At 43.3% G+C, this 26,186-nt stretch overlaps 1 protein-coding gene across 1 annotated transcript in view; it reads left to right on the forward strand.

Moving 5' to 3' along the window:
- Positions 1-17,702: 17,702 nt before the first annotated feature.
- LOC309560757 (ficolin-1-like) overlaps positions 17,703-26,186 on the forward strand; it is a gene marked incomplete at its 3' end in the record, with an annotated part of 32,852 nt that continues 24,368 nt past the window's right edge. Inside the window, exons 1-5 of the mRNA XM_082264407.1 lie at positions 17,703-17,883; positions 19,236-19,349; positions 20,083-20,127; positions 21,367-21,420; positions 22,833-22,868. Of these exons, the coding sequence (XP_082120533.1) occupies positions 17,805-17,883; positions 19,236-19,349; positions 20,083-20,127; positions 21,367-21,420; positions 22,833-22,868 (328 nt within the window). The 5' untranslated portion in view covers positions 17,703-17,804. The remainder of the gene's footprint in view (positions 17,884-19,235; positions 19,350-20,082; positions 20,128-21,366; positions 21,421-22,832; positions 22,869-26,186) is intronic.

A 26,186-nucleotide genomic window follows, 5' to 3' on the forward strand; every position in this document is an offset into this window, starting at 1 on the left:
TGTTGGAACGCATGGTGCATGCGCAGTAGGTTGGTCTAGTCCGTACATTACTTCCGGTTGCAGAGTCTGATAGGTAGTGGTATTCTGATAGCACACTTGCTTGAAACATAACTCCACATTGTGGGCTCCAAGGACTGGACATTTAGCTCCTCCCTTGAGCGTCCTCAGAGGTTGGGAACTTCGGTGATGAATGGATCCTAAATAAGGATGGTTCCTCCTACTACTCTCATTTACCCTCCCAGAACACCCTATTGACACTTCTGCCCTAATAGTCTGTGACTCAATGTCTCCATGGTACAGATGCAGACATAGTTGCTATCCTTGGTTAGCTCTATGATAATTTAGTAGTGTTTGTAATCAGAAATTCAATCTTTGTTCCTGGCCCTCCCACTACTCATTTGCAGTTAGTTTAGCCACTATGTCATTACACTCATGGTAGTTTATATTCCCTCAATATCAGGGCTGCTGTTAGAAATCATGGGGCCCCATACAGCCTACATGATGGGGCCCCCTCGACCCCGCCCCACAACTCCACCCCTGGCTCTGCCCCTGAACCCACGCTGTCACAAGGGGGGGGGGGGGATCTGGGGGACTGGTGGCAGGGGCTGGAACATGTAAAATGTTCCAGAAGGTGAACATTTAGTAGCCATTATTACTCTAAACTTTTTACACTATTATAAAGCAGCAGAGATGTCTTATTTTAGAACTTTTTTGGACTAATTAGCAAGCATAAGCTCAGTCATGTTCGGACCGTAGTCTGAACCCACCTTATCTAGAACAACAGGAAGCTTTATAGCGCTCCACCAATCATAACTGGAGCAGAATGCGTGAGATGTCAGTGTTTTGACATCTGCGCCAATTCACTTTGTGTCCGCATACACCGCGGACTTGTGGTGGCTCTATGGGTAGCCTGATGTAAATGGGGCACATTTAGGTCTGGAAAAATAGAAAAGGATGTCCTTTTCAATTTTTTTTTTCTTGGACCTGAATGGCTACAGAGGTAGGCGGATCTAAATGGACACAAGTCAATTCATATCTGGACTTCTGTAGACCTACATGGAGCTTTCAATCAGGTCCGCATGAAGAACTGACAGGCGGACCTAATTGCAAAGCCTGGGTAAAAGGTTCTCAAAGGGAAGGTGTTTGGGGGGTGGTAAAAGTGCAGCTTGGCTGTGTGTTTTTACTGCCCCCCCCCCCCCCCAAGACACGTGTAAAGTAGCATCTCACTGTCTGCTCATGGTCATCATCATTATGAGGATCTCAGCACAGCAGGTGCTCTATGGCTCTGTCAGTGTCATATGGCTGCTGGGTGCTGACTTTGTTATGGCTGTACTGTGTTATAGCCTGTAACACACAGTACAGCAAAAAATAAAGACAGTCAATACCCATGTGACACTGACAGAGCCATAGAGCCCCTGCTGTGCTGAGATCCTCATAGTGATGATGACCATGAGCACCTTCCAGAATAGCCTGTGTGATATGTCACTGTATGTGCAGGGGACCACTTGCCTGTGAACCGCCGCCGGGATTACTGCTGCTGCGCCATTTCAGCCATCTCAGCGATCAGTCTCTCCCTCAGGCTGCAGTGTCGGCACTTACTGAAGAATGGGAGCCGCATTACAATAGTATCCATACGCAGTGGCGGCTGGTGCTCAAAATTTGGGGGGGGGGGGAGTGCAAACAGAAAAATGTAATAGGCATTGCTTTGCGGCAAAAAACGCGGTAAAAAATTTGCGTGACTTTGAGGTCACAAAAGTGTGAAAGGGGCCTTCAGTAATCAAGGTATAGTGTGCCCCCTTCAATACAGAGTGACCAGTGATCAGTGTGCCCCCTTCAATGCAGAGTGACCAGTGTGCCCCCTTTAATGCAGAGGGACCAGTGACCAGTGTGCCCCCTTCAATGCAGAGTGACCAGTGATCAGTATGCCCCCCTCAATGTAGAGTGACCAGTGATCAGTGTGCCCCCATCAATGCAGAGTGACCAGTGTGCCCCCTTCAATGCAGAGTGACCAGTGTGCCCCATTTAATGCAGAGTGACCAGTGTGCCCCCTTCAATGCAGAGTGACCAGTGTGCCCCCTTCAATGCAGAGTGGCCAGTGTTCCCCCTTCAATGCAGAGTGACCAGTGAGCCCCCTTCAATGCAGAGTGACCAGTGTGCCCCCATAAATGCAGACTGACCAGTGTGCCCCCATAAATGCAGACTGACCAGTGACCAGTGTGCCCCCATAAATGCAGAGTGACTAGTGTGCCCCCATAAATGCAGAGTGACCAGTGTGCCCCCTTCAATGCAGAGTGACCAGTGACCAGAGTGCCCCCTTCAATGCAGAGTGACCAGCGTGCCCCCATCAATGCAGAGTGACTAGTGTGCCCCATCAATGCAGAGTGACCAGTGTGCCCCCTTCAATGCAGAGTGACCAGTGTGCCCCATCAATGCAGAGTGACCAGTGTGCCCCCATAAATGCAGAGTGACCAGTGTGCCCCCATCAATGCAGAGTTACCAGTGTGCCCCCATAAATGCAGAGTGACCAGTGTGCCCACATAAATGCAGAGTGACCAGTGTGCCCCCTTCAATGCAGAGTGACCTGTGTGCCCCCATCAATGCAGAGTGACCAGTGTGCCCCCTTCAATGCAGAGTGACCATATCATGTAACAAGTGCTGGAGGCCAACGGAGAGAGGGCTTCCCTTGCAGCTAAGTTCCAAACTCCCCTGGAGGTGAGACAGGAGGAGTTAGGCCCAAAGTCGCACAGGTCGCCTACAGAGTTGCTTGCAGAAAGGGTTCAGAGATACCACTGGTGTGCTGCGGGGTTACTGCAGGCAGGGGGCACCTGTGAGATGAAGCAGGTACTTAGGATCGCTGAGACAGAGGGTAGATGATTCAAGCAAAGGTTTGGTGCCAGGTGGGTAGCAGATAAGACAAGGTCAAGTGGTAGCCAAGGTCTGGACAGGTAGCAGGCAGAGGAGATCCGTTAAACAAGCCGAGGTCAAAGTCAGGAAGTGAGCCAGGGACAGAGGTGTAACAAGCCGAGTCAGTAGCCAGGAATCACAGAAAACAGGAAACGGGAAACACAGGACATTGGTAGAAGCTGAAGATCAAACAGCACTTAGAGAAGGGCTGGCTCCCTTATAAAGGCCCAGGTGAGGGTCTGACGGAGATGCTGGGTCCTAGAGCCCTTCTCCTGTTCTGATGGATGCTGGGTCCTAGAGTCCTCCTGCTTTGGTGCCCTGACAGACCAGTGTGCCCCCATAAATGCAGAGTTATCAGTGTATCCCCTTCAATGCAGAGTGACCAGTGACCAGTGTGCCCCCATCAATGCAGAGTGACCAGTGTGCCCCCTTCAATGCAAAGTGACCAGTGTGCCCCCTTCAATGCAGAGTGACCAGTGTGCCCCCATCAATGCAGAGTGACCAGTGTGTCCCCATCAATGCAGAGTGACCAGCGTGCCCCCTTCAATGCAGAGTGACCAGTGTGCCCCCTTCAATGCAGAGTGATCAGTGCACTTACCTGATTTGCAGCGGCGGCTTCTCCTCAGTCCTCAGTCCCCCACGTCTTCTCGAGTCCTCCCTCCTCCTCCTTGGCCAATGGCATGGGGACCCCTTTCGGCCAATCAGGAAACGGGTCTCGGACCCGCTTTCTGATTGGCCAGGAGGAGGATCCGTTTGGCAATAGCAAATATTCATTCGCTATTGTCACACAAATAGGTGGGCTCAGGGCGTAGTGCCCTGCGCCCCGGACCCACACTTTTCTGAAGCCTATTACAGCCTCTGGCTCTAATCACGTGCTTCAGAAAAAAAAAAAAACATTGAACTCCATGTGTCCGGCGCCCCTGCACCCCCAACGCACCAGCCGCCACTGTCCATATGTCAGGGAGGGCACACCATGAGCGGCCGGAACTTTACTTTGTGCAGGTACACTGGTGCAGAGCAGCATGCAGCATGGGATTTATCTGCCTGCGCCCACAAATGGATAAAAAGTCCCTCTTCTGCTGTCACCTCCTGGGCCCCTCTGTTACCCTGATGGAGCCCAGGACCTTATTATACACCTTCATATTCAAATATATGCAAGTTGATGAAGGTATATATTTTTTTTAACATGAAATTTACTACAAAGCTGCTCGGGCCCCCCTGCTGAGCTGATTAAGGCCGGGCCCGGTACAATAGAGCTGGTTGTACTGCCTTATCAGCGGGTCTGCTCAATATAAAAACATGTCAAGTAGCATTATTAAAACCAATAGTACAGATTGAATATAACTCCTAAAAATTCATAATGGAATATTTTCCTTGGCATTTAAATACTCATATTGCTTTTGTATATTATTATTATTATATAGTATTTATATAGCGCCGATAGTTTACACAGCGCTTTACAACTTTAGGGTAAACAGTACAAATACAATACACTTCAATACAGAAGGAATCAGAGGACCCTGCTCGTTAGAGCTTACAATCTAAGAGGGACTGTCAAGAGATACAAGAGTAAATAACTGTGGGTGATGGGCTGATGGAGAAAATAAGAGCACAGTTGTTAGGTGGTTGCCAGATAGGTTTCTCTGAAGAGATGTGTTTTCAGGGATCGTCTGAAAGTAGTCAAAGTTGGAGATAGTCGGACAGATGGGGGTAGAGCATTCCAGAGGATGGGAGAAGCTCGGGAGAAGTCCTGGAGGCAAGCATGGGAAGTGGTTACGAGGGAGCTAGAGAGCAGGAATATATGCATGTTACCTTTTACCTTTATTCCCCCAACATGCATATATATTTCTACCCTTACTACCAAAACCAACCAAATGTAGACTTTCCCTGAGAAAATTAAACATTTTAGTCTAGGTTCAGAACTTTGCTTGCAAAATTGCCTGTTTTCCTGATACAAAGCATGCTGCCGATTAATTGGTAATGGCACTTCCATGCATCTGCAAACATGTTTTTTTGCTTGCGCCAAACTGCATAGCGTTACATTTTTGAAAGAAGAATCAGGGACTTTTCTTCCCTCGTTTCTTGCATGTAGTATGTGCAAAAAATGTGCAGGAATACACCCAAGCTCAAATCGCACCTGTAGGTGTATACCAAGACTTAGGCTAGGGCTGCCATCTGTCTGTGATTCACCCGAACCTCCAGATTTTGAATCATGTGTCCAAGTTTCAGTCCACCTGAAACCTGGACACATGCTCCAAGGGGCCCATGCAGCCTCCTTGTAACACCTGGGCAGCAAGGGCAGCACTTACTAGAACAGATCAGCTATTATTTCACTCCAGCAGCCGCTGTATGCAAGCTTCTCCTATGCTCCCTCCAGCAAGGGTCGCCAACAGTTTATACATTTTAATCGTTTATGGCCTGTCCATAAATGTCTGTTTACAGACTGTGGCTGTTCGTAAAAAAAAAAAAAAAAGCATTCGGCTGAATATCCAACTGTGCACATGTGAAGCCGGATCGGGTACGCCCGGTAGGGGAGGGTAGGCGGGCGCTGTGCCAGGAGTGAGTCTCGGTGCAGAGGACTGACGGTGCCACTGCCAATGAGGAGTCAGAACTACATGCTGCTACGAAGGGGAGATGAGGCATGGCAGGCATAGGCACCGCACTGCCACTCAGGAGTCGGAACTACAGTGGGTACGGAAAGTATTCAGACCCCCTTAAATTTTTCACTCTTTGTTATATTGCAGCCATTTGCTAAAATCATTTAAGTTCATTCTTCTTCCTCATGAATGTACACATAGCACCCCATACTGACAGAAAAACACAGAATTGTTGACATTGTTGCAGATTTATTAAAAAAGAAAAACTGAAATATCACATGTTCCTAAGTATTCAGACCCTTTGCTCAGTATTTAGTAGAAGCCCCCTTTTGATCTAATACAGCCAGGAGTCTTTTTGGGAAAGATGCACCAAGTCTTTCACACCTGGATTTGGGGATCCTCTGCCATTCCTCCTTGCAGATCCTCTCCAGTTCTGTCAGGTTGGATGGTAAACGTTGGTGGACAGCCATTTTTAGGTCTCTCCAGAGATGCTCAATTGGGTTTAAGTCAGGGCTCTGGCTGGGCTATTCAAGAACAGTCACGGAGTTGTTGTGAAGCCACTCCTTCTTTATTTTAGCTGTGTGCTTAGGGTCATTGTCTTGTTGGAAGGTAAACCTTCGGCCCAGTCTGAGGTCCAGAGCACTCTGGAGAAGGTTTTTGTCCAGGATATCCCTGTACTTGGCCGCATTCATCTTTCCCTCGATTGCAACCAGTCGTCCTGTCCCTGCAGCTGAAAAACACCCCCACAGCATGATGCTGCCACCACCATGCTTCACTGTTGGGACTGTATTGGACAGGTGATGAGCAGTGCCTGGTTTTCTCCACACATACCGCTTAGAATTAAGGCCAAAAAGTTCTATTTTGGTCTCATCAGACCAGAGAATCTTATTTCTCACCATCTTGGAGTCCTTCAGGTGTTTTTTAGCAAACTCCATGCAGGCTTTCATGTGTCTTACACTGAGGAGAGGCTTCCGTCGGGCCACTCTGCCATAAAGCCCCGACTGGTGGAGGGCTGCAGTGATGGTTGACTTTCTACAACTTTCTCCCATCTCCTGACTGCATCTCTGGAGCTCAGCCACAGTGATCTTTGGGTTCTTCTTTACCTCTCTCACCAAGGCTCTTCTCCCCCGATAGCTCAGTTTGGCCGGACGGCCAGCTCTAGGAAGGGTTCTGGTCGTCCCAAACGTCTTCCATTTGAGGATTATGGAGGCCACTGTGCTCTTAGGAACCTTAAGTGCAGCAGAAATCTTTTTGTAACCTTGGCCAGATCTGTGCCTTGCCACAATTCTGTCTCTGAGCTCTTCAGGCAGTTCCTTTGACCTCATGATTCTCATTTGCTCTGACATGCATTGTGATCTGGAAGGTCTTATATAGACAGGTGTGTGGCTTTCCTAATCAAGTCCAATCAGTATAATCAAACACAGCTGGACTCAAATGAAGGTGTAGAACCATCTCAAGGATGATCAGAAGAAATGGAAAGCACCTGAGTTAAATATATGAGTGTCACAGCAAAGGGTCTGAATACTTAGGACCATGTGATATTCCAGTTTTTCTTTTTTAATAAATCTGCAACGATGTCAACAATTCTGTGTTTTTTCTGTCAGTATGGGGTGCTATGTGTACATTCATGAGGAAGAAGAATGAACTTAAATGATTTTAGCAAATGGCTGCAATATAACAAAGAGTGAAAAATGTAAGGGGGTCTGAATACTTTCCGTACCCACTGTATATGCTGCTACAGAGGTGAGAGGAGACACGGCTGGCAAAGGCACCAGGTAGTGGTGAGTGGTGGTGTTAAAATTTTACCCATGTTTTTTAATATTTGGCAAAAAAACAGCATGATGGTTTCTCGTAATGATATGGTAATTATGGATGTAGCCCTCTCCTAGGTAGGTGCTAGTGAGAAAGTATAGTTTTGAGCCTTGTCTGCTTACCAGAGGGGCTGCAGGTAAATCAATATTGTTCTCTGCCTACCACAGAGCAGGATTGGTTAATAAGGTCGGCTCAATGTGCTCAGTATGCAATTCATTGTGTCTAGAGAAGTGTTTCACACTGGTCCAATAGGGAGGCATGTTGGATAGTGGGAGGAAACCTGACAAATGGATGCATAGGCTTTGATACAGTCCTGGTGATTGGCAGGGGGCAGGTCACCTCGGTGCATTCTGGGATACTGTATAAAAGCCAGGAGCACATGTGATGTGAGGTCTTTGGCTGAAGAGCAGAGTCCCGGAGGGAGGGGGCAGCTGCCTCCTCCTCTGCAGCAGTGGCACGTGGTCGTAGGAGGTCATCCTGAAGGGCGGAGGAATGGATGAGAGGAGCTAAACCCAGAGGTCCAGGAGAGCTGACTAAAAGGGGGACACTGGAGACCCTGCAAAAAATCATGAGTACAGAAAATAGTGTCAAGGGTCCTGACCTGAGGGGGGCCACCCCACATGTAGGATAGTCAGAGGACGAGTGTCAGCAGTAGAGAGAGAGAGAGAATGCTGAGGAGAGTGTCCTGAAGATAATTGCTAGTCCACCAAATTGTCTTAGGGAAAGAGACTTAATTCTATTTCACCTTTGGTGGCAGGGTGAATCAACAGCCTGGCTGTACATGTAGATAGAAGTCCTCCAACATTGTGCATAGTTAATTCGGAGTATCCCACTATTCCCTTCTCCTATCCCTAATTTATAATAATACATAAAAAAAACAAATACCCCTGGACTGACTATAGAAACGAGCCAGAGGAAGAACAAAAAAACGTTATGCTGGTAGCAAAGGGGGACCTGGAAAGTGTAATTCTGGCAGTCCTTACGGGGGCAGTGCTACATGGATGCAAGTCATATGGCCATTGGCTGGTACATTGAACAATATTGTGTAGGAAATTCTGGAGTATAAATAGCTTGGGGGGGGGGCACATTCCGGGAGTTCAGAGAAAGAGATCAAGTAGCTATAAAGCTGCTCAGTCATTTTCATTAGAAAGACGACAATTGGCGTGTACACACACTTCCAGCAGCTGCAGCCACTGGGAGTGTGTGTGTAAAACTCCCCACATAAAACTATGGTGTCAGTAAGAGGGTTCATTCCTGGGCCCCATAACAGCCACATGGGCTGCTATGGCTAAAGGTACTGGTGGCAGGGGTGTATCCTTTACCTTCATTCTTTGTGCTAAACGATGTCCTTTTTTTTGTCTCAGAAAGTTAGAATTTAAATCTTAGCAGTTTTTAATTATAGAGGCCAAGTGACTGAAGTAAAATTAAGGTTTTCAAAGGGAGAATATGTACATCCAAAATGCTTAGGAAATATTATAGAGCAAGCAAGTATAAATGTTATAATTACAAATAAAAAAAATCAGACTAAGAACCTTACACTATCTCTTTTTCTGATCTATGGTAGTACCCTGTTAAAATCTTTGAAAAGTCTTGCGGTTTTCCTGCATCTTTTGGGCCTATCTGATCCCAGAGAGTGTGGCAGCTATGTTAGCCAGGCCAGGGAGAGCAAAATGTTCTTGAGCTCCATGACTAAGTAATGTTCAGGAATTTTAACCAAATGTTTATGTTGTTCATGCTTAAAATCTTTTTTGGCCATACACTTACTTTTGCTTTGGCCATACACTTACTTTTGCTCTCCTGTGACCCAGAGTCAGCTGAAAGTGGACTGTTGCTGTAGAGAAGCCACTCTAGGCTCTTAAAAGACTCTGACAATATTGTCAGGATCCAATTGGGTGCCTGATTGACAGCTGACCCCAACTCTCAGTGTGTGTCTGAGAGCTGGAACCAGCTTCTTGGTGCTCCAGTGAGTGCTGCAAGAGCAGAGCAGAGAATGGGGACTGACAATCACTGCTCTTTGCTCTGAGCAAACAGAACTAAGATATATAGGAAAATATACAGAGTATATTCCCCGCGCCAAGGATTAATTCAATAATTAAATAGTGTGAAAGATTATATAATAAATATGCCAAAAATATATCCTATGTGCTAAGAGTACATATATAAATAAGTGGGGTACAGCAGCTGCTGTAGAAAAATAGATAGGATGAAGAAGTAATTGATCTTACTAGAAGACCAACTACATTAGACTCTGAAGACGTCACCGGAAGTGACGAAACGCGTCAGTTTGGAACGTATAGCGCCATCACGTCATGTAGGTGGAACGCAAGCCGGAAGTACCACTCGCCACTCTGCAAGGAGGACGCGCAGCCCGTACCCCTGACCACCAGTGATTTGATTTTAATACCTACTGCAATTTAACCCGATTTAAGGGGAATAAACTTTCATAATTGAAATACTACACTATCTGGAGCCTTTTTCTCCTTCTCCTATAAACTACCTGGTCGTATACCCCGGAGCCTAAAGAGCCGTTACCAGCCCATAGGACCCTAAAAGGGGAAGCCATTCCAGCCCAGGGGGGCTACTAAGCTCAAGTGGGCCTAATGCCATATGGCATATAGGACCCACAAGATCCGGTAAGTGATCCACTCTATTCATTTACACGGGGCAAGGAACCGATGATATGGCCAATTACGTCGGAGCACTTTTGAATTTATTGGAAGATTCAAAATCACTGAGGACCTTTGTCGCTTAGATTTGAGCACTACAGTCACTTTATCTGGACTATATTTTTTGATCATACCTGTTTTATTCATTCATTATACTTTTCATATGTATTATTCACCTAGTCACTTATGCACTTTGTGGCACTTATTTATTTATTTGAATATTGATGAATTTACCATTGTTATTTATATTGTTCACTAGCTACCTTTAATTATCATTTCATACCAATATATATTTATTGACCATTTATGCTTATCACAGAGGTTGGAGTGGATATTGCTATCCATTAGGGTTTAATCAGCAAGCGCTGTAGTTGGTCTTCTAGTAAGATCAATTACTTCTTCATTCAGAACTAAGATATAGCTGACAGTGATTTAATTAACAAGAACAAATTAACCACTTAAGCCCCGGAAGATTTTACCCCCATTCCGACCAGGGGGTATTTTGCGATTCGGCACTGCGTGACTTTAACGGAGAATTGCGCGGCCGTGCGACGCTGTACCTAAACGAATTTGGCGTCCTTTTTTTCCCACAAACAGAGCTTTCTTTTGGCGGTATTTGATCACCTGTGCGATTTTTTGATCACGCGCTATAAACAAAAAAAGAGCGTCCATTTTGCAAAAATAGCAATATTTTTCCCTTTTTTTTATATGAAATTCCCCCAAAAAAAAATGTAAAAATCAAAATTTTTTTAAATTTTCGGCCAATTTGTTTTATGCTACCTATGTTTGGTAAAAAAAATTGCAAAAAGCGTATTTTGATTGGTTTGCGCAAAAATTATTGCGTTTACTAACTAAGGGAAAGATTTTTGTCATTTTTGTTGTTTTTTTTTTAACGCGTAATGGCGGCGATCTGCGATTTTTTTTGCGGTACTGCGACATTGCGGCGGACAGATCGGACCCTTGACTGACATTTTTGACACTTTTGGGGTTACCAGTGACATTTCTACAGTAATCAGTGCTATACATATGCACTGTTACTGTAAAAATACACTGGTAGTGAAGGGGTTAACTTTATTTGAGAGGGAGGGGCTGTGTGTGTCCCTAGGGGCGTGATTCTAACTGTGATTGGCTGGGGCTTCAGCTGTATGCAGAGTGATCAACGGATCTACATAGTAGATCCAGATGATCAGCTCTCATACAGCGAGGAGAATGACAGGCAGCTTGTTTACACAAGCTGCCTGACTTTCTCCCTCTCCCCCGCCGATCGCAGAGTGGCCGGCGGACATCGGGTCCGCCGGTCACACGCGCGGGGGGGTCCGTGACCACTCGGGAGCGGGAGCGCGCCTCCGGGGGCGCGCGCTCGCTCCCTAGACCCTCACAAGCTAGTGACGTAGACCTACGTCACTTTGCCTGTGAGGGGCTGACCGCCGACGTAGATAGTCGTGCGGCGGTCGGCAAGTGGTTAACAACTAGCCACTTAAACCAACCTAGGTGATCAGACTGTCCGGTACTGAGCTCACAAAAGTACATTACAAATTATCACGAGTATAAACACATAACACCTTAATAAACAGACGATTGCAGGAGACCCCCAGCATCAGGTTGCTCTTAGCTTATCATATTAACATCTGTTCTGGGTCTCACAGTCTAAAGCAGTCATTCCTTGTTTTGGGCATAGAAATCCTAAATATGTATCTGGGCCCCTAAGTTCCCAGAGACTGTGGGTTTTGTGGAGACATGTACTTGAATCAGAAACAAGACCCCCAGGCACACACCTCCCAAAGAGTAGTGTTCCCTTAAAAGCAAGGGACCATAGTCCTTAGGCAAGAGGCCATCCAGCTGCTGGTGTGACCAGAAATGTTTGGACTGCCACAGAGAATGTCAGGCACAAATTCAGTGTAAAAGAATATAATTTATTTAAAATAAAAATGAACATCATAAATATAAACATACCTCCAATGAACCAAACTGTGTAAATCAAACTAAATAACTAAACAAATAGTGACACACAATGCACAACTGCCTAAACCATATACTGTACATGCAGCAAATAGAGAATGTAAGCGTAATCGTAACAGAGCCAGGGTCATACACGGGAGATCAAGATGAGGGAGCTGGGAGCAGGACAGGGAGAGGGTGACAGGAGACAGAGAGAGCAGGAGGTTCGGGATCAGGGTCCAGGAACAGGAAGCAAGATACAAGAACACTGGAACACAGGACTTAAATATACTTCCTGCAATGAGCATCAGATGACTAATGATATGAGCTTCTGGCTGCTGAGAGACACCCGCTGGTGAACACTGAAACTGCAGCCTATGGTGCCCCAGTACCACCAGCAGGTGAGCCCTTTGCTGACAGTATCCCCCCTCTAACAAGCAGCTTTAGGACGCTCCAAACAACCATAGTTAAACCAGTCCATAAAAGACAGTCATCTGTTACACAAGTCCAGAGCAAAGGTTTCTCGTAGGCTGAAGTGCCGGGTTCCAAGCGAGATGCCCCACTGCCAAGATCCAACAACCTAGGCAGTGTCCCACCGCCTGGGTCAGGTTACTGACTGGATACCCCACCGCTGGGGTCAAGAAACTGGCTGGGTATCCTGCAGGCCAGATCCTCTGAGATGTACAGAACTTGATACTCCAAGTCCATCAAAACAGCAGGAACCCTAATGCTGGGGTCCCACAAGTTATCTGCAGACTTAGCCCTGGGGTCATGTGACAATACCGGAACTTTTCCAAGGACCAGTGTGTCTCGCCATAACCAAGTAGCTTGCCTGCTTTCCAGGACTTACTCAACGAGGATCTTCCAATTACCGGGAGACTCGATCCAGAACTTTGGCTGTCAGCTTACCCTGGATCTAGCCTGGAGCCCTACACATGGGAGAGCCACTACAGTTTCACATAGACGTGCTTGTTCTTTGAACACAATGTGAGTGTTTAGTGTTACTTTGTTATCTTTTAATTTTAAACAATAAACGGTGTTGGACTAGGAGCCGCTGTCTTTTCTATTTATGTTCTTGGTGTTATGTCAGCTGCTGTCGTGACCAGAAATGTGTTGACTGCCACAGAGAATGTCAGGCACAGATTCAGTGTAAAAGAATATCATTTATTTAAAAATAAGTGAACAACATAAATATAAACGCACCTCCATTAAGAGCCGGTTCACACTGCCACGACCATAAAGTCGCCCCATGTCGGAGCGACTTTTTACTGCCATTTTACGACGACTTTACCGTGACTTTACCGCGATTTTACTGCGATTTGCAGCGGTTTACCGCGATTTTACCGCGATTTTACAGCGACTTTACCACAACTTGTGAATTATTTTGCAGGACTTATATGACAGACGACTTTGTGTTTGGCCAATCAGAATATGATGTGTTGTGACCTAATTCCCCTTTTCTGTTTTTTTTTTTACTCATTTCCTCATTGCCCACCAGTGCCACGTATCAGTGTCCACCAGTGCCACTGCCCACCAGTGCCACGTATGTGTCCACCAGTGCCACTGCCCACCAGTGCCACGAATCAGTGTCCACCAGTGCCACATATCAGTGCCACGTATCAGTGCCACGAATCAGTGTCAACCAGTGCCACGTATCAGTGCCACGTATCAGTGTCCACCAGTGCCACGTATCAGTGCCACATATCAGTGCCACGAATCAGTGTCCACCAGTGCCACATATCAGTGCCATGAATCAGTGTCCACCAGTGCCAAGTATCAGTGCCACGTATCAGTGCCATGTATCAGTGTCCACCAGTGCCACGTATCAGTGCCACGTATCAGTGTCCACCAGTGCCACCTATCAGTGCCACGTATCAGTGTCCTCCAGTGCCACGAATCAGTGTCCACCAGTGCCACGTATCAGTGCCACGTATCAGTGCCATGAATCAGTGTCCACCAGTGCCACGAATCAGTGTCCACCAGTGCCACGTATCAGTGCCACGAATCAGTGTCCACCAGTGCCACGTATCAGTGCCATGAATCAGTGTCCACCAGTGCCACTTATCTGTGTCCACCAGTGTCACTCACACAGACCAAGCAGAGATAATGGAATATATATACCATTATATATATATATATATTATTTATATATATATATATATATATATATATATATATATATATATATATGTAATGGTATATATATTCCATTATAGGCATGGCTGCAATGTGGGGAATGCCTGGCTAATCTCTTTCTTCTTCCTGGAAAGTCTAAAAACAAGTTGTGTCAATTAAGATAAGGAGGCGACTCCCATTGAAGTATATGGGGCAGGTCGGATCACTGGTCGCCTCAAAGTAGTACAGGACCCTTTTCTGAAGTCGGTGCGACTTCAGTAGTGCCAATTAAGACAGCACTGATTAATTAACATTGCTTTTGTTATGTCAAGCTACCTGGGGTGACCTGGGGCAACACAAGTTGCCTCACAAGTCGTGCTAGTGTGAATGGGCTCTGAACCAAACTGTGTAAAACCAACCAAATAACTAAACAAATAGTGACACACAATGCACAACTGCCTAAACCAAATATTTGCAGCAAATAGGGAAATCATAACGTAATCATAACAGAGCCAGGGTCATACACATGAGATCAAGCATAGGGAGCTGGGAGCAGGAAAGAGAACCAGTTTATGAGAGTTGCTGGAGCACCTCATTCCCAAAGCCAGGAGGATCTACAAGAAGGGAGCCAAGCGTCATTGCACAACTTCCAGTTTGTGTCCGTGGAGCACATAGCTTCTCGGACTTCCTGCATTGATTTATACACGAGAGATTGAAAGTTTTTTTGTAAGTGCACTACTTTTAAATAATTAAACTTGTACAGCGGGAGTACATCACTTCACTATACCTTTGAATATGTGGGGGAGCATAAGTAGATTGTGAAGGCGATACACCAGTCATACAAAAAGCAGGATACCCTTCTCAAAAGGGGAAAGATATGTAGTGAGTGTGCTACCAGGCGTGAGACACGAGTGAAGACATTGGAGTTCACTGCATGCCGTGGTTCTCTAACTTGAATGTAACAGAACTATTGAACATCAGTTCTCTGATGGCACAACAAGAAGCAGAAAGGCCACGGGGAGAGAGGAATTAACCATTTACCGACTGCCCGCCGTCGATTTACGTCGGTCCTTTGACGCTAAATACCGGGGTTATGGCAGCAGATAGCTGCCATAACCCCGGTATTTTTGAAAACGGCGGGCGATTTCAGGTAAGCGTGGTCCCAGCGGTGGATTCACAGAGGGATCCCCCTTATGGCGCGGTGGAAGAGGTGCCCCCCCTCCCGCCGCATCCCGATCCTTTTTCCCGCTTACCGGACCCATCGGCAGCGGGGATAATTATCTGGTCCCGAATCCTCTTAGACAGGAAGTCGAGTGAAGGCAAGATGGCCCTCACTCGACTCTATGGTCTTGGAGGACTGGATCGACGTCAAACGTCGTTGCCTAGCAACCGGCTTAAAGAGACAATTTTTTTTTTTAACCATTTTTTTTCTTTTTTAGTGTACTTGTGAGGTCTGAGGACTTTTTGACCCCAGATCTCACAATAAAGAGGTCCTGTCATGGCTATTTCTATTACAAGGAATTACAAGGAAAGCCCTGCCCACATATGTAAACAGTGTTCAAACCACACATGTGAGGTACCGCCGCGATCGTTAAAGCGGGAGCAATAATTTGAGCCCTACACTTTCTTTGAAACTCTAAGCTGGTAACCTGTAAACATTTTTAAAATATCGCCTAAGGGATTTTTAAGCACCAAAGTTTGTCGCCATTCAGCGAGCGTGCGCAATTTTAAAGCATGACATGTTGGGTATCTATTTACTTGCCGTAACATTATCTTTCACATTATGGAAAAAATTGGGCTAACTTTACTGTTTTCTTATTTTTAAATTAAAAAAAGTGATTTTTTTTCCCAAAAGAATTGCGTTTGGAAGACCGCTGCGCAAATACGGTGTGATAAAAAATATTGTAACGATCTCCATTTTATTCTCTAGGGTCTCTGCTAAAAAAAATATATATATAATGTTTGGGGGTTCTAAGTAGTTTTCTAGCAAAAAAAAATGATTTTAGCTTGTAAACACCAAGTGTCAAAAATAGGTTTGGTCTTAAAGTGGTTAAAGGACACAGCACACTTTTTATGAAACTATAAGATTTCACATCTATTCATTTATTAGCACTGTATGCTGAGTTTTATGTATGACTTATGTACATGCATATATTAAGTGGGTTTGAAACCCCAATATTAGGGGTTTTTCACTAATTTTAGCACTTGCACTTTTCGGGCAGATTTGGACTATTAATGTTTTGCACAGACCTTGAACTTATATTTCAATTGAATTGCTAAAATAATACACTTTATTGTTTACCAAGCATTTGGTATAACAGGAGCAGTTTTTGCACATAGATTTTTTGTACATTTAGCGCGTTTCATTTTGAAAATCTTTTTATTGAGTTTAAACACAAAAACAACAAAACAAAACATGTGCATGTGGTTCAAATTCTGCAGTTGCACAATACAGAGATGATAATCCGTCACCCACGCGGGGGTCGGAACAGAACATGAAATGAGGCAATCGGAAAACAGAAACATGCGGATAGGGTGATCAGGTGATGACTAATGATATGAGCTTTTGGCTGCTGAGAGACACCCACTCCTGGACACTGGACTGAAACCTATGGTTCTGGGAGCCACAGGGACACCAGCAGGTGAGCCCTTTCCTGATAGTCCCCTCCAAAAGCCCCTGTCCTAGCTGGGTCTGTCACAGAAGGTACTTAGCACTGTGTAAGCTATTACCTGGCTGGCCAAACATGGTGCACATTTCTTTCCTGCAATCACAGGATGCAGTAAAGAAATTCATATGATTCCCCGATCAACACAGACAGTGCTGACAGGGGAATCAGCAATTGTCTTCTCCAGGGGAAAGAGGGGGGGGGGCAAGGTGGGTGAGGGAAGCCATCCCCATTGGGAGAAGACAGTGATTATAATCGCAAGAAAATCTGCCAGGCTTATTTATCAACTGGGTACATTCAGCCTGCCCATTAATGGTTTGAATCTCAGCCGGTTCCTGCTGAACTGGCCGAAATTTGAACCATGTTTGGCTGACCTAGGCATGCAGAGGACTTTTTCGCTCTGGCAGGAAAACAATGTTGCGGGGGTGTGAAGTAAAGGTGAGTATATGCCAAGAAGGGGAACTTAAGCCAACAATATGTTTGTTCAAATTTCGTACCATTAGTGGGCTGCAGCAATGGCCGGTTTTCATGCAGCCATTGAGTGATCATGTTGGAAATGTTTGGAAGAACTAACTAATTTTTAATCAATGATGGGAGAATCGTGCGAGAAATATAATCTAAAAAGAAATGCACATGAGCTGTGACCTGGAAAGAAAAGAAGATTCCCGGCAACAAAAATGATTTTCTGTAGCAACATGGGGGGAAATTGAAGGCTTGGTCATTGAAATTCTAAATCAATGGTGGCACCATCAGTAAACAAATCGCACAAAAATTCTGATTTTTAAAGGAAATTTTTTGGAATTCAACCCATGTATGGCCTGCATACATAAAGGTAAATTTAATAAATCATGGCACTGTATTTGCTGGCTGAAAATACACTTCAATTTCCATTGAAGGTAAGCTACATTGCAACACAGATTCCCTGGTATTTGTTTAGGGAAGAGCTAGATACCAAAGTAAATATTGCTTTATCATTATGCACTCATTGTGTATCGGTCAAGGAGCCAGTGACCTCTTAACCACACTCCTAGGCAGGAGCTGACTGTCCATGGTTATATTTACTGGATAACTACAATTTTAGAATTAGATGCCAACCAGACAGGATTATGAGGCGGTCCCAACAGATCACACTGTGGTTCCTCTGGATCACCATCACGTTTTGTTTGACAGCTGAAACCTGCTCAGGTTAGTAAATCTTAAATATTTTAATGCAAAACTGCCATGGATCTTTGTGCCAATACAGCAGTTCATAACAGTTCCATATATATGTTTTTTTTTAAAGGGAATTTATTTTCTGAAAAAAAAAATTAATCTGTGCCCCAGTGATCATAAATTTTAAAAAATTGGTACTTGCATCTTTAAAATATTTGAACCAAGAGTCTAAGTCTGAATCTCCTTGTTGGGGGTGGACATTCCAGAGAAAGACATTTTCCTATGCAAGGGAGAGGAAAAGGCTACCCACAGACCACAGTGTGCTTCAAATTTGCAGCCAATTGCTTAGTCATATAGGGATGGTGGAAGATAATATCATACCAAATCTAAACAGAAATGAGCATTGTTTAGAAAATGACCAGAAAATAACTTTTATAATCATGTTGCTAAAATCATTTTATTAAAAAAAATGTTTTTTTTAACGAGCAGTTGACTCAAAACTATACTCAAACTCTCAAGTGTTGCATTGTATCTATATACAGATACGAGATACTGTAGATCGTGTAAACAAACTGAAAAAAATAATAGTATTTAAAAGGTATTTTTAATAATTGCATGGCTGCAATATATGGATACTTTGTTTAATGTGATGTTTCACAACTAAAATGACTAGAGGGGTGTAGATGAGTTTAAATACACTATAATGTAACTACAAAAGTAATTTCTTATAGTTTAAAATGTGCAGCTTTTATTAAAGTAATAATACCTGGTAAAACTACCTTGAAGGTCCTTGTTAAGGCACATCCTGTTATTGGATAACAACTCCTGTCCCCAAACTGTTCTCCTATGTTGTCACCTTGTCACCTAAAGTTCTAAAGAAGTGTACACATTAAGTACACACAATACACAGGCATGGTCCACGTTTGTCACCATCAGAAAACCCACTCTGAGAAATTACATGTAGCAGTTGCATATATGTAAACAGGAAGGGACCGGAGAGAGGCTGTTGGAGATCAGCAGTGCTGGTATGCAAGAAAGGATTTTCAAAAAAGGTTATTAAAAGCAATGGCAGTTGTTATTGATACATAGCATTTTAGTGAACTAAATATCATCCATTTGCGGTTTACACATACTTGAACCAAAATTTTCTTATATTACAAAGTTAAGGATATACATATGATTTTAAAGAAAAATGCATGCATCTATTCAGGATATGAGAACTGTAACATTGTATGAGATTGACAGCTTACATATTTTGTTGCTAATTATTTCAGGCTAGAAACAGACAGTCTGTAATATTCGTAAATAGAATTGACAGGAAGTAAGTTACATGCACAAACATATAGTATTAGTCACAATATATTATCAATCTTTTCTCTCTATAGATGTAAATGTAATTACTGAGAGATGGAAAAGCAGTTTGGATCTGCTCCGTGGATGTCCTGGGACTGAAGGACCTAAAGGACCTGATGGAAAGCCGGGGGATCATGGAGAAACAGGTTCTGTTTTATTACTTTAGAGCTAGTGGTAGCAACTTCTTCAAGGCCTTGGTCCTGTGGTGGGCCTGCTCTGGCAATTTCAAGGGTTATTCCCAGCTGATATTTCAGTTTTTGGTTGGCCCCGGAGAGCTGTGGATTTCTTATGTGAAAGGTACAATAATGCTGCAGCAAGAAAACTGTTTATTGCTTTTCCAAAGTTTATATTGCTAAAAGTAGCCTATTCCATCTATCCTTTGACCTTTGGGTCACAACAGAAAAAAATTCTCTAAAAGGGTTGGTTGTATAGCTATAAGCTTCAGTACCTTAGCAGATCATACCGTCTTCTCAACAAAGAAAGAATATGACTGCTCAGATATCACAGCTATTCAGAGCAGTTCTATAGCAGTAAGAAGCAGCGCCAATGTCACTTGGCCGGTCCCTTGCTGATAAGAAAAACAGAGTTTATGTTCTGTTGTTATTTGTAATAAGGGCACATCTGATTTCCTATTAGATGTGACTGCTTCTCCTTTCCAGGGAGCTGCATACAATAACAAGAGAGGGTGCAGCTGCTGTCCTTTAGCTTTTTTTCATGTGCGGCTCACAGGATGGCAGCCTGCCATCATTTAACAGAGCTGAGGCTAACAGTGGGAGCGTGCAATGGGTTTAATTTACAAAATTGAAAGTTGGTGACAGGGTTTCTTAAAAATAACTAAAGTCTTAAAGCAAACAAATAACATACTTTTTCTATTTAAAGGACCTCCTGGGTTGACCGAAAGCATAGGCATAAGCGGTGAAAAAGGTAAGTCAAACTACATGCTATCCTACAATAAAGAAGACCCTCACTGTCAACAATTATATTGCCCCTGAAGGGGCTCCTGACTCTGGTTTTAGTTGCAGGTGAAACTCCTTTGCCCTATGGCATTCTACTTAGTGTATTTATTAAGAAAATACAACAGGTACATTGACAAGCATTCATAATGGTAGCAGTAGTTGACAATTGCTACACTGTACTATTACGGTGACCACTCCTAAAAGGAAAGCAAAAAAAATGTTGTTTGGTCAGTAAGAAAAGTGTGTAGCGCCAAAAGTAAATGAACAACAATGAAGTGTGTTATAAATGGACAACACGTTAAAATAAAATGGCAAAAAGACTGATGGATCACTTCCTGTCTGCAATTTTTCTAAGGAGACACCATGATTTGAGCAGTTTTGAGAGGCTATATAAACTAGTTTGAGCCCTTGATAACGTCCTATTGGATGAAACGCGTTGGGGAGCAGACACTAGTGCTGACGTCAGGCCACTGTCCAATACCAGGTCGGTAGTGGCACCCATCATCATATGGTTTTATGGTTCATTTTATTTTGGTTTTTAACATACAAATCCAATAAATACTACACTATGGAGACTTCATCTGGCTGCTGGGGAGCTGTTTTTTACCACAGCTACATCTGAAGGGTGAGAGTTGCTGAACAGCCTTCCCCACAACAGATTATGGATCTACACTGAGTGCATGTTTGCTGCTGTAATGACAGCCAGCTTTCCCAGTGAGTGTCCATTTCACAGGGGTGTGCTGGATGATTCTGGAGCACTGTGTTGGATCACTTCTTCATTTTTACAAGCCAGTACCAATTTTTTGTGTACATCTTTGCACTGAACTTTGTGCTTCCTCTAATAAGTTTATATAGCTGATCCTATCATGGGACTGTGCATTTAAATCTATATTTTTCACTATATTGTTTTTTTATTGTTGATTTTCACTCAAGATTGAACATTATACAGTATATATATATATATATATATATACATATACATACATACACACACGCACACAATTTTTTTTCACTTTAACACTATTTTGGACTTTATTTCATTGTGTTGTCCATTTATAACACAGCATTCACATTTTATTGTTGTTCATTTACTTTTGGCGCTACACACTTTTTCTTAAGTTTGGTATATTACTTATCTGTGTCAGTTGCTGCCCCATCACAGTGCAGTGATACACCTTTTCTCTTTCCAATTCTTCTATTTCTGCAGGAGATCCGGGGGAAACTGGATTTGCTGGAGAATTTGGACCTCCTGGGCCTATTGGTGCGTTGTAGTACCTAAAAATTACTATCTAAAAGAACAAGATTGTCATCCACATACAGTATATGAAAGAAAATTAATACTGAGGGTTTACATTACATTCAGCAGCACTTATGGTTAAGTATGTCAGGTTTGGCCCCAGACTTTCAAATATCTGGTGTAATATGTAATATTTGGCACCGACTATTGCTCAGGATATCACCTTTGGTACTAAGGATGGATCAACATGTCATGTCTGGTACCAGCTTTGAAATAATGTGTCATGTTTGGTAACAGATATGTAATAACGTGTCGTGTTTGGTGCCAGCTATTTATTATTGTGTCCTGTTTGGTACCAGCTAAGAAATAACATATCACATTTGTCAAATTTTTGTTTTGCTAAAGCTTAATTGAACAAGATGAAGTTAGAAGCTGATTGGATTCCATGCACAGCTGCACCAGATCTTGCACTCTCCATTTTTAGTAAAGCAGCCCCAATGTGTCATGCTTGGCATTTCATGGCACCAGATATGGCCCATCTTGCCATGTGTGACCAGATTTTGCTTTACACTATATTGTTTCATGTTTTAATGACACCAAATCCTATTGACAAAGAATTTTGTGCAGAAGAAGCAGAGTACCGCAGCAGCATAGAAATGCGATATTAGGCTCTACGTGCTTTCTGAGCATTACAAGTGCTCCCATAAGAACCAAGTATGTGAAGTACAACCAATCTCTGATACTACATAGGCCCTTAAGAGAGTGTGTTTCCACTTTTGCAGTCAAACTTGAGAAAACTCAACTATATAATTGTTATGTGTTCCCAGCCATGCAGCATACTAAAAATAAAAAATAATAAAAAAAAATTGTTCGCTTTTAGAAGAAGACCTCATGGCTGACTTCAAGAACTTTTGAACAATGTCCAAGGAAGTCTGTCCAAGGATAGGCTGAGTCTCCTCTCATTAGCATACAGGACAGACAGTTTAGTTTACAACTCATCTGCTTACACAGTACAGACAGGGTTAATTATAGCAAACACAGCTGTCCAGCCCTCCCAAAAAAAGGAGAACTAGTAGGATTTTACTGGGCTTGAATTTCCAGAACAGATCACCAAAAACATTAAGCAATTTTGTATTTTTTTTTATAGATATGCTGTGTAAATGAGAACATGTAACAAACTCAAACCCCAATTTGGCTGTGGAAATACACTTTAAAATACACACAAAGCAATGCAAAGTGCCGTAATTGTTAAGTTAATGCAATCATTCAAATGTGTTTCTTTTTTTCATTTGACAATGGCCAACTACAACTTGATTGGTTGTAAGAAGTCCTTGTACTTTGTATTCCATTATTACAATAGGCCTTTATTCTGAGCATTGTTGTGACTAAAATAAATACATTTTATGTCCTTTTTGTGTATTTTCCCCTTCTAACAGGAGAAACAGGCTATAACGGACCACAAGGAGAGAAAGGTAATAAGCCATGTATCACATAAGATTTGTTTAAGTGGACCTCTTTTTCTGTTCTTGCCGATGCATATGCCTGTTCATGTCTGTGGTCATGCCCCTCCTCCATCAGATTATCACAGCTAAACAGTTTTAAACCTGAAAAATGCTGTCTTTTTTGTTTGGATATAGCAGGGAAAGGCTAGAACCCCTGCCAGTCTTTGTTGCTGTTGTTGCCTCTGCAGATTCACCCCTCTATTGTTTTTTGATGACTGTTGTCTCCAGTGTAAAAAGTGATGGGAAATCCCATTTTTTTTTAATTATCAAGGTAACGGGAGGTAAGGGGAAATCTTCCAATGAGAAAATATGTTCTGGTGACAACTGTCTAAGTGTAGGAAAATCTCCTCACTTTAAAGAATTCTCCTATTACTTCCTTCTGTTTTTCTGGAACATAAAGTGAAGATAAATTACATATGGGGGCCAAATGGCGTTCCCTACTGGCCTACTCTATCCAAAAGTAAAAAAAAAAAAAACAAGAATTTAGCTTTACATACAGTTTGTATTTAGTGATTTGACAGTACTTTGACCCAACATTTTAAAATAAAACTTTTTATAAAGGCAACTTGATATTGTTTTGGGTCAATTTTACTATATTTTACTCCTGTTTTTAAAATACTTACTTTAGAAATAAACATATATTATAGGCTCTTCCCATGACACCCAATTCACAGAGCATTATGAGTTTTCTAAAGAGAGGTCATAGCAGTCGCTGTTTGCTTTTAGACTAAACCTACTGATGAAACTCTGAAGAGAGGCAGTCTAAATAATCACTCCTCTAACTCATTTTTGCGTGTATACATTTCAGCTGGAGCTACTGAATACTGTAAACAAGTGTTTTTTTTTTTTTCTGCAATGCTGATGAAATCTGTCAAACACCTGAAAAGAAGCTTAGAAATAGAAATACAAAATACATTTATATCTAGCATGTCAAATTTACTTTAAAAAAATATTTTTATATTTAATCAAGTGGTTAATAGAAGGATCATGGCTGCAGCTTCAGCCATGATCCTGGTACTGTTTTTTTTTTTTTTTTCAGTCAGCAATCATCTGTCAAGTAAAAGTGATCCAGATAGCTTAAAGCCACCCAATTACTTTTAGAGAACTTGGAAGGACCCCACCACCACCATGTGTCGAAGTTCCTGGGCTCAACTGTTCCTCTTCGGCTTCCTGCAGAGGAGATGGAGGAACATCCATTTCCTTATCTCCTCTATGTAGCAGTATTTCCAGGCATTGGGCCTGATGTGGGTCTGCCATGGTTACCGTTAATACCAACAGCGCATTTAAGCTTGTTGCCCAAGTGGGAGATCTGAGACAATGAACAGTCCGGCATCTTTGGTTTTTAGTTTTATTGTGGGAACTTGGATGGGAGAAGGGAATGAGTGGGATACTCCTCTGGCTCAACTAGGTACAAATCTGGGACACTTGAGAAAAATGCCGCCTAGTGCTGTCTTGGCGCCGGCTGACGGCCGACCAACGCTTACTGGCGCTTGTAAATCGGATTGCGGTCTGTGAACTGAAACTTGACTTTTGCTACTTCATCACAGCTCAAAAGTCCTTTACACTGTTCCCTGTAGTCTTCACTGACTGAGATAGCTACTTGCAATGCTGCTGCAACACTTAACACTTTACACTTCAGGGCCCAACCACTGGCACCCCCTTTACGCTTCAGGGTTATCACTGGCACCCCCTTTACTCTAATTCTGTACTGGCTAGCTAGCTCCTGGATCCCTCTGACTTTCTCTGGATTGGTCCCCTCTGCTAGGCAGACCCCAGGGGCAGTTTGCAGTACTCACGACTCAGAATGCTTTCCTGAAACTCGACCCCAATGTTCCGCTGGTCCTCAGCCCACCTGGATCCTCACTGCAGCTCAGCTCAGCCCTGTGTCCACTCAGGCCAGTCGCCTGGGATATCTGATTCTTCCTGACAGGAGGAGAGACAGCCGTCACCTCTCTCCTGGGACTCTGCTTCCCCCCCAAGACGCTGCGTCATGTGCTCCCCTCAGACTTATACCCTCTCCCAGAATGCTGTGTGGCATAATCTGCCCTCCTGGGTGTGCCACTGGCTGGGTTTCCTCCACTGCACAATGAGATCCCTCATTGGGTTACAGTGGGGAGACTCCCCAGTCTCAACAGTCACACCTGGGAACCATGACAACCTCACTGAACAATATGGCCCTGCTGTTAAGCAGGCAATGCCTCCCTTATAATTTACCTAGCACCTACCTTTTAGGGTGCTACATCTATAGTTAAAGAAGCTGGAAGAAACAATAATTTTGTCACGTCTGATTTTAGAGCGGTCATTTCCTCACTTCCTGGCTGTTACAGCCAGGAAAGCAGCTGATAAAACATGATCTATGTTTAATTAGCTGCTTTGGAGGCAGGGGAGACATCCAAGGTTTAATAGACCCCTGATATCTCCATAAAGATTACCTTTTACCTGGCCAAAGCTATCACAAGGGGGCTTATTTGCCCCTTGTGATTGTAATATGGTCAATTTTAATTTTTTTAAAAAAAGTGTAAAAAACTTAAATAAAAAATGTAAACACTGATAGGTCAATCATACATATGTAAAATGTGATTGCACCACATGTGAGGTTGCCGTAAATGTCCCAGTGAGAGCAATAATTCCAGGGACCTAACTAATAATAAACTCTAAACTGATAACCTGTATAGGCTTTATAGGCTGTAGGTAGTCACCATTTTAAAGGTGTGTGCAATTTTAAAGCGGTTGTAAAGTTTATTTTTTTCACTAAAACAAAAAAAGATGTTCCACTTACCTGCTCTTTGGAAGGGTACTGCACAGAGCAGCCCCTTACCTCCTCTTCTGGGGGCCCCTGCTGTCCGCTCCTTCTTTTCTAAGAATGTCCCCATAGCATAGACACACACAGCGTGGCTCAGCTCTTGACTGACTGCAGCAGGAGCCAATGGCTCCTGCGGCCTGTATTCAAATGAAGCTTTTGTGGCCATCAAAGCCTCCTAGGGATACAGGGAGAAGGGAGAGGAGCTGATGCAGATTGGACAGTGCCCATTTAAGTGAAGACTCAAGTAAGGGAGGGGGCTATGGGGAGCTGCTATTAAAAGATTTTTTTACCTTAATGCACAGAATGCATTAAGGTTAAAAAAAAAAAAACTTTTTCATTTAGAACTACTTTATATCTTGACATGTTTGTTATCTATTTACTCAATGCAACATCATCTTTTATATTTTACCAAAAAATTGGGTATTATACAGTATGTGCTGGTGGGCACTAAAAATTGCAACAGTCTCCATTTTATTCTCCAGGGC

This window comes from Pelophylax lessonae, assembly GCF_965119305.1.
Source record: "Pelophylax lessonae genome assembly, chromosome: 7".
In the NCBI taxonomy this organism is placed as follows: domain Eukaryota; kingdom Metazoa; phylum Chordata; class Amphibia; order Anura; family Ranidae; genus Pelophylax; species Pelophylax lessonae.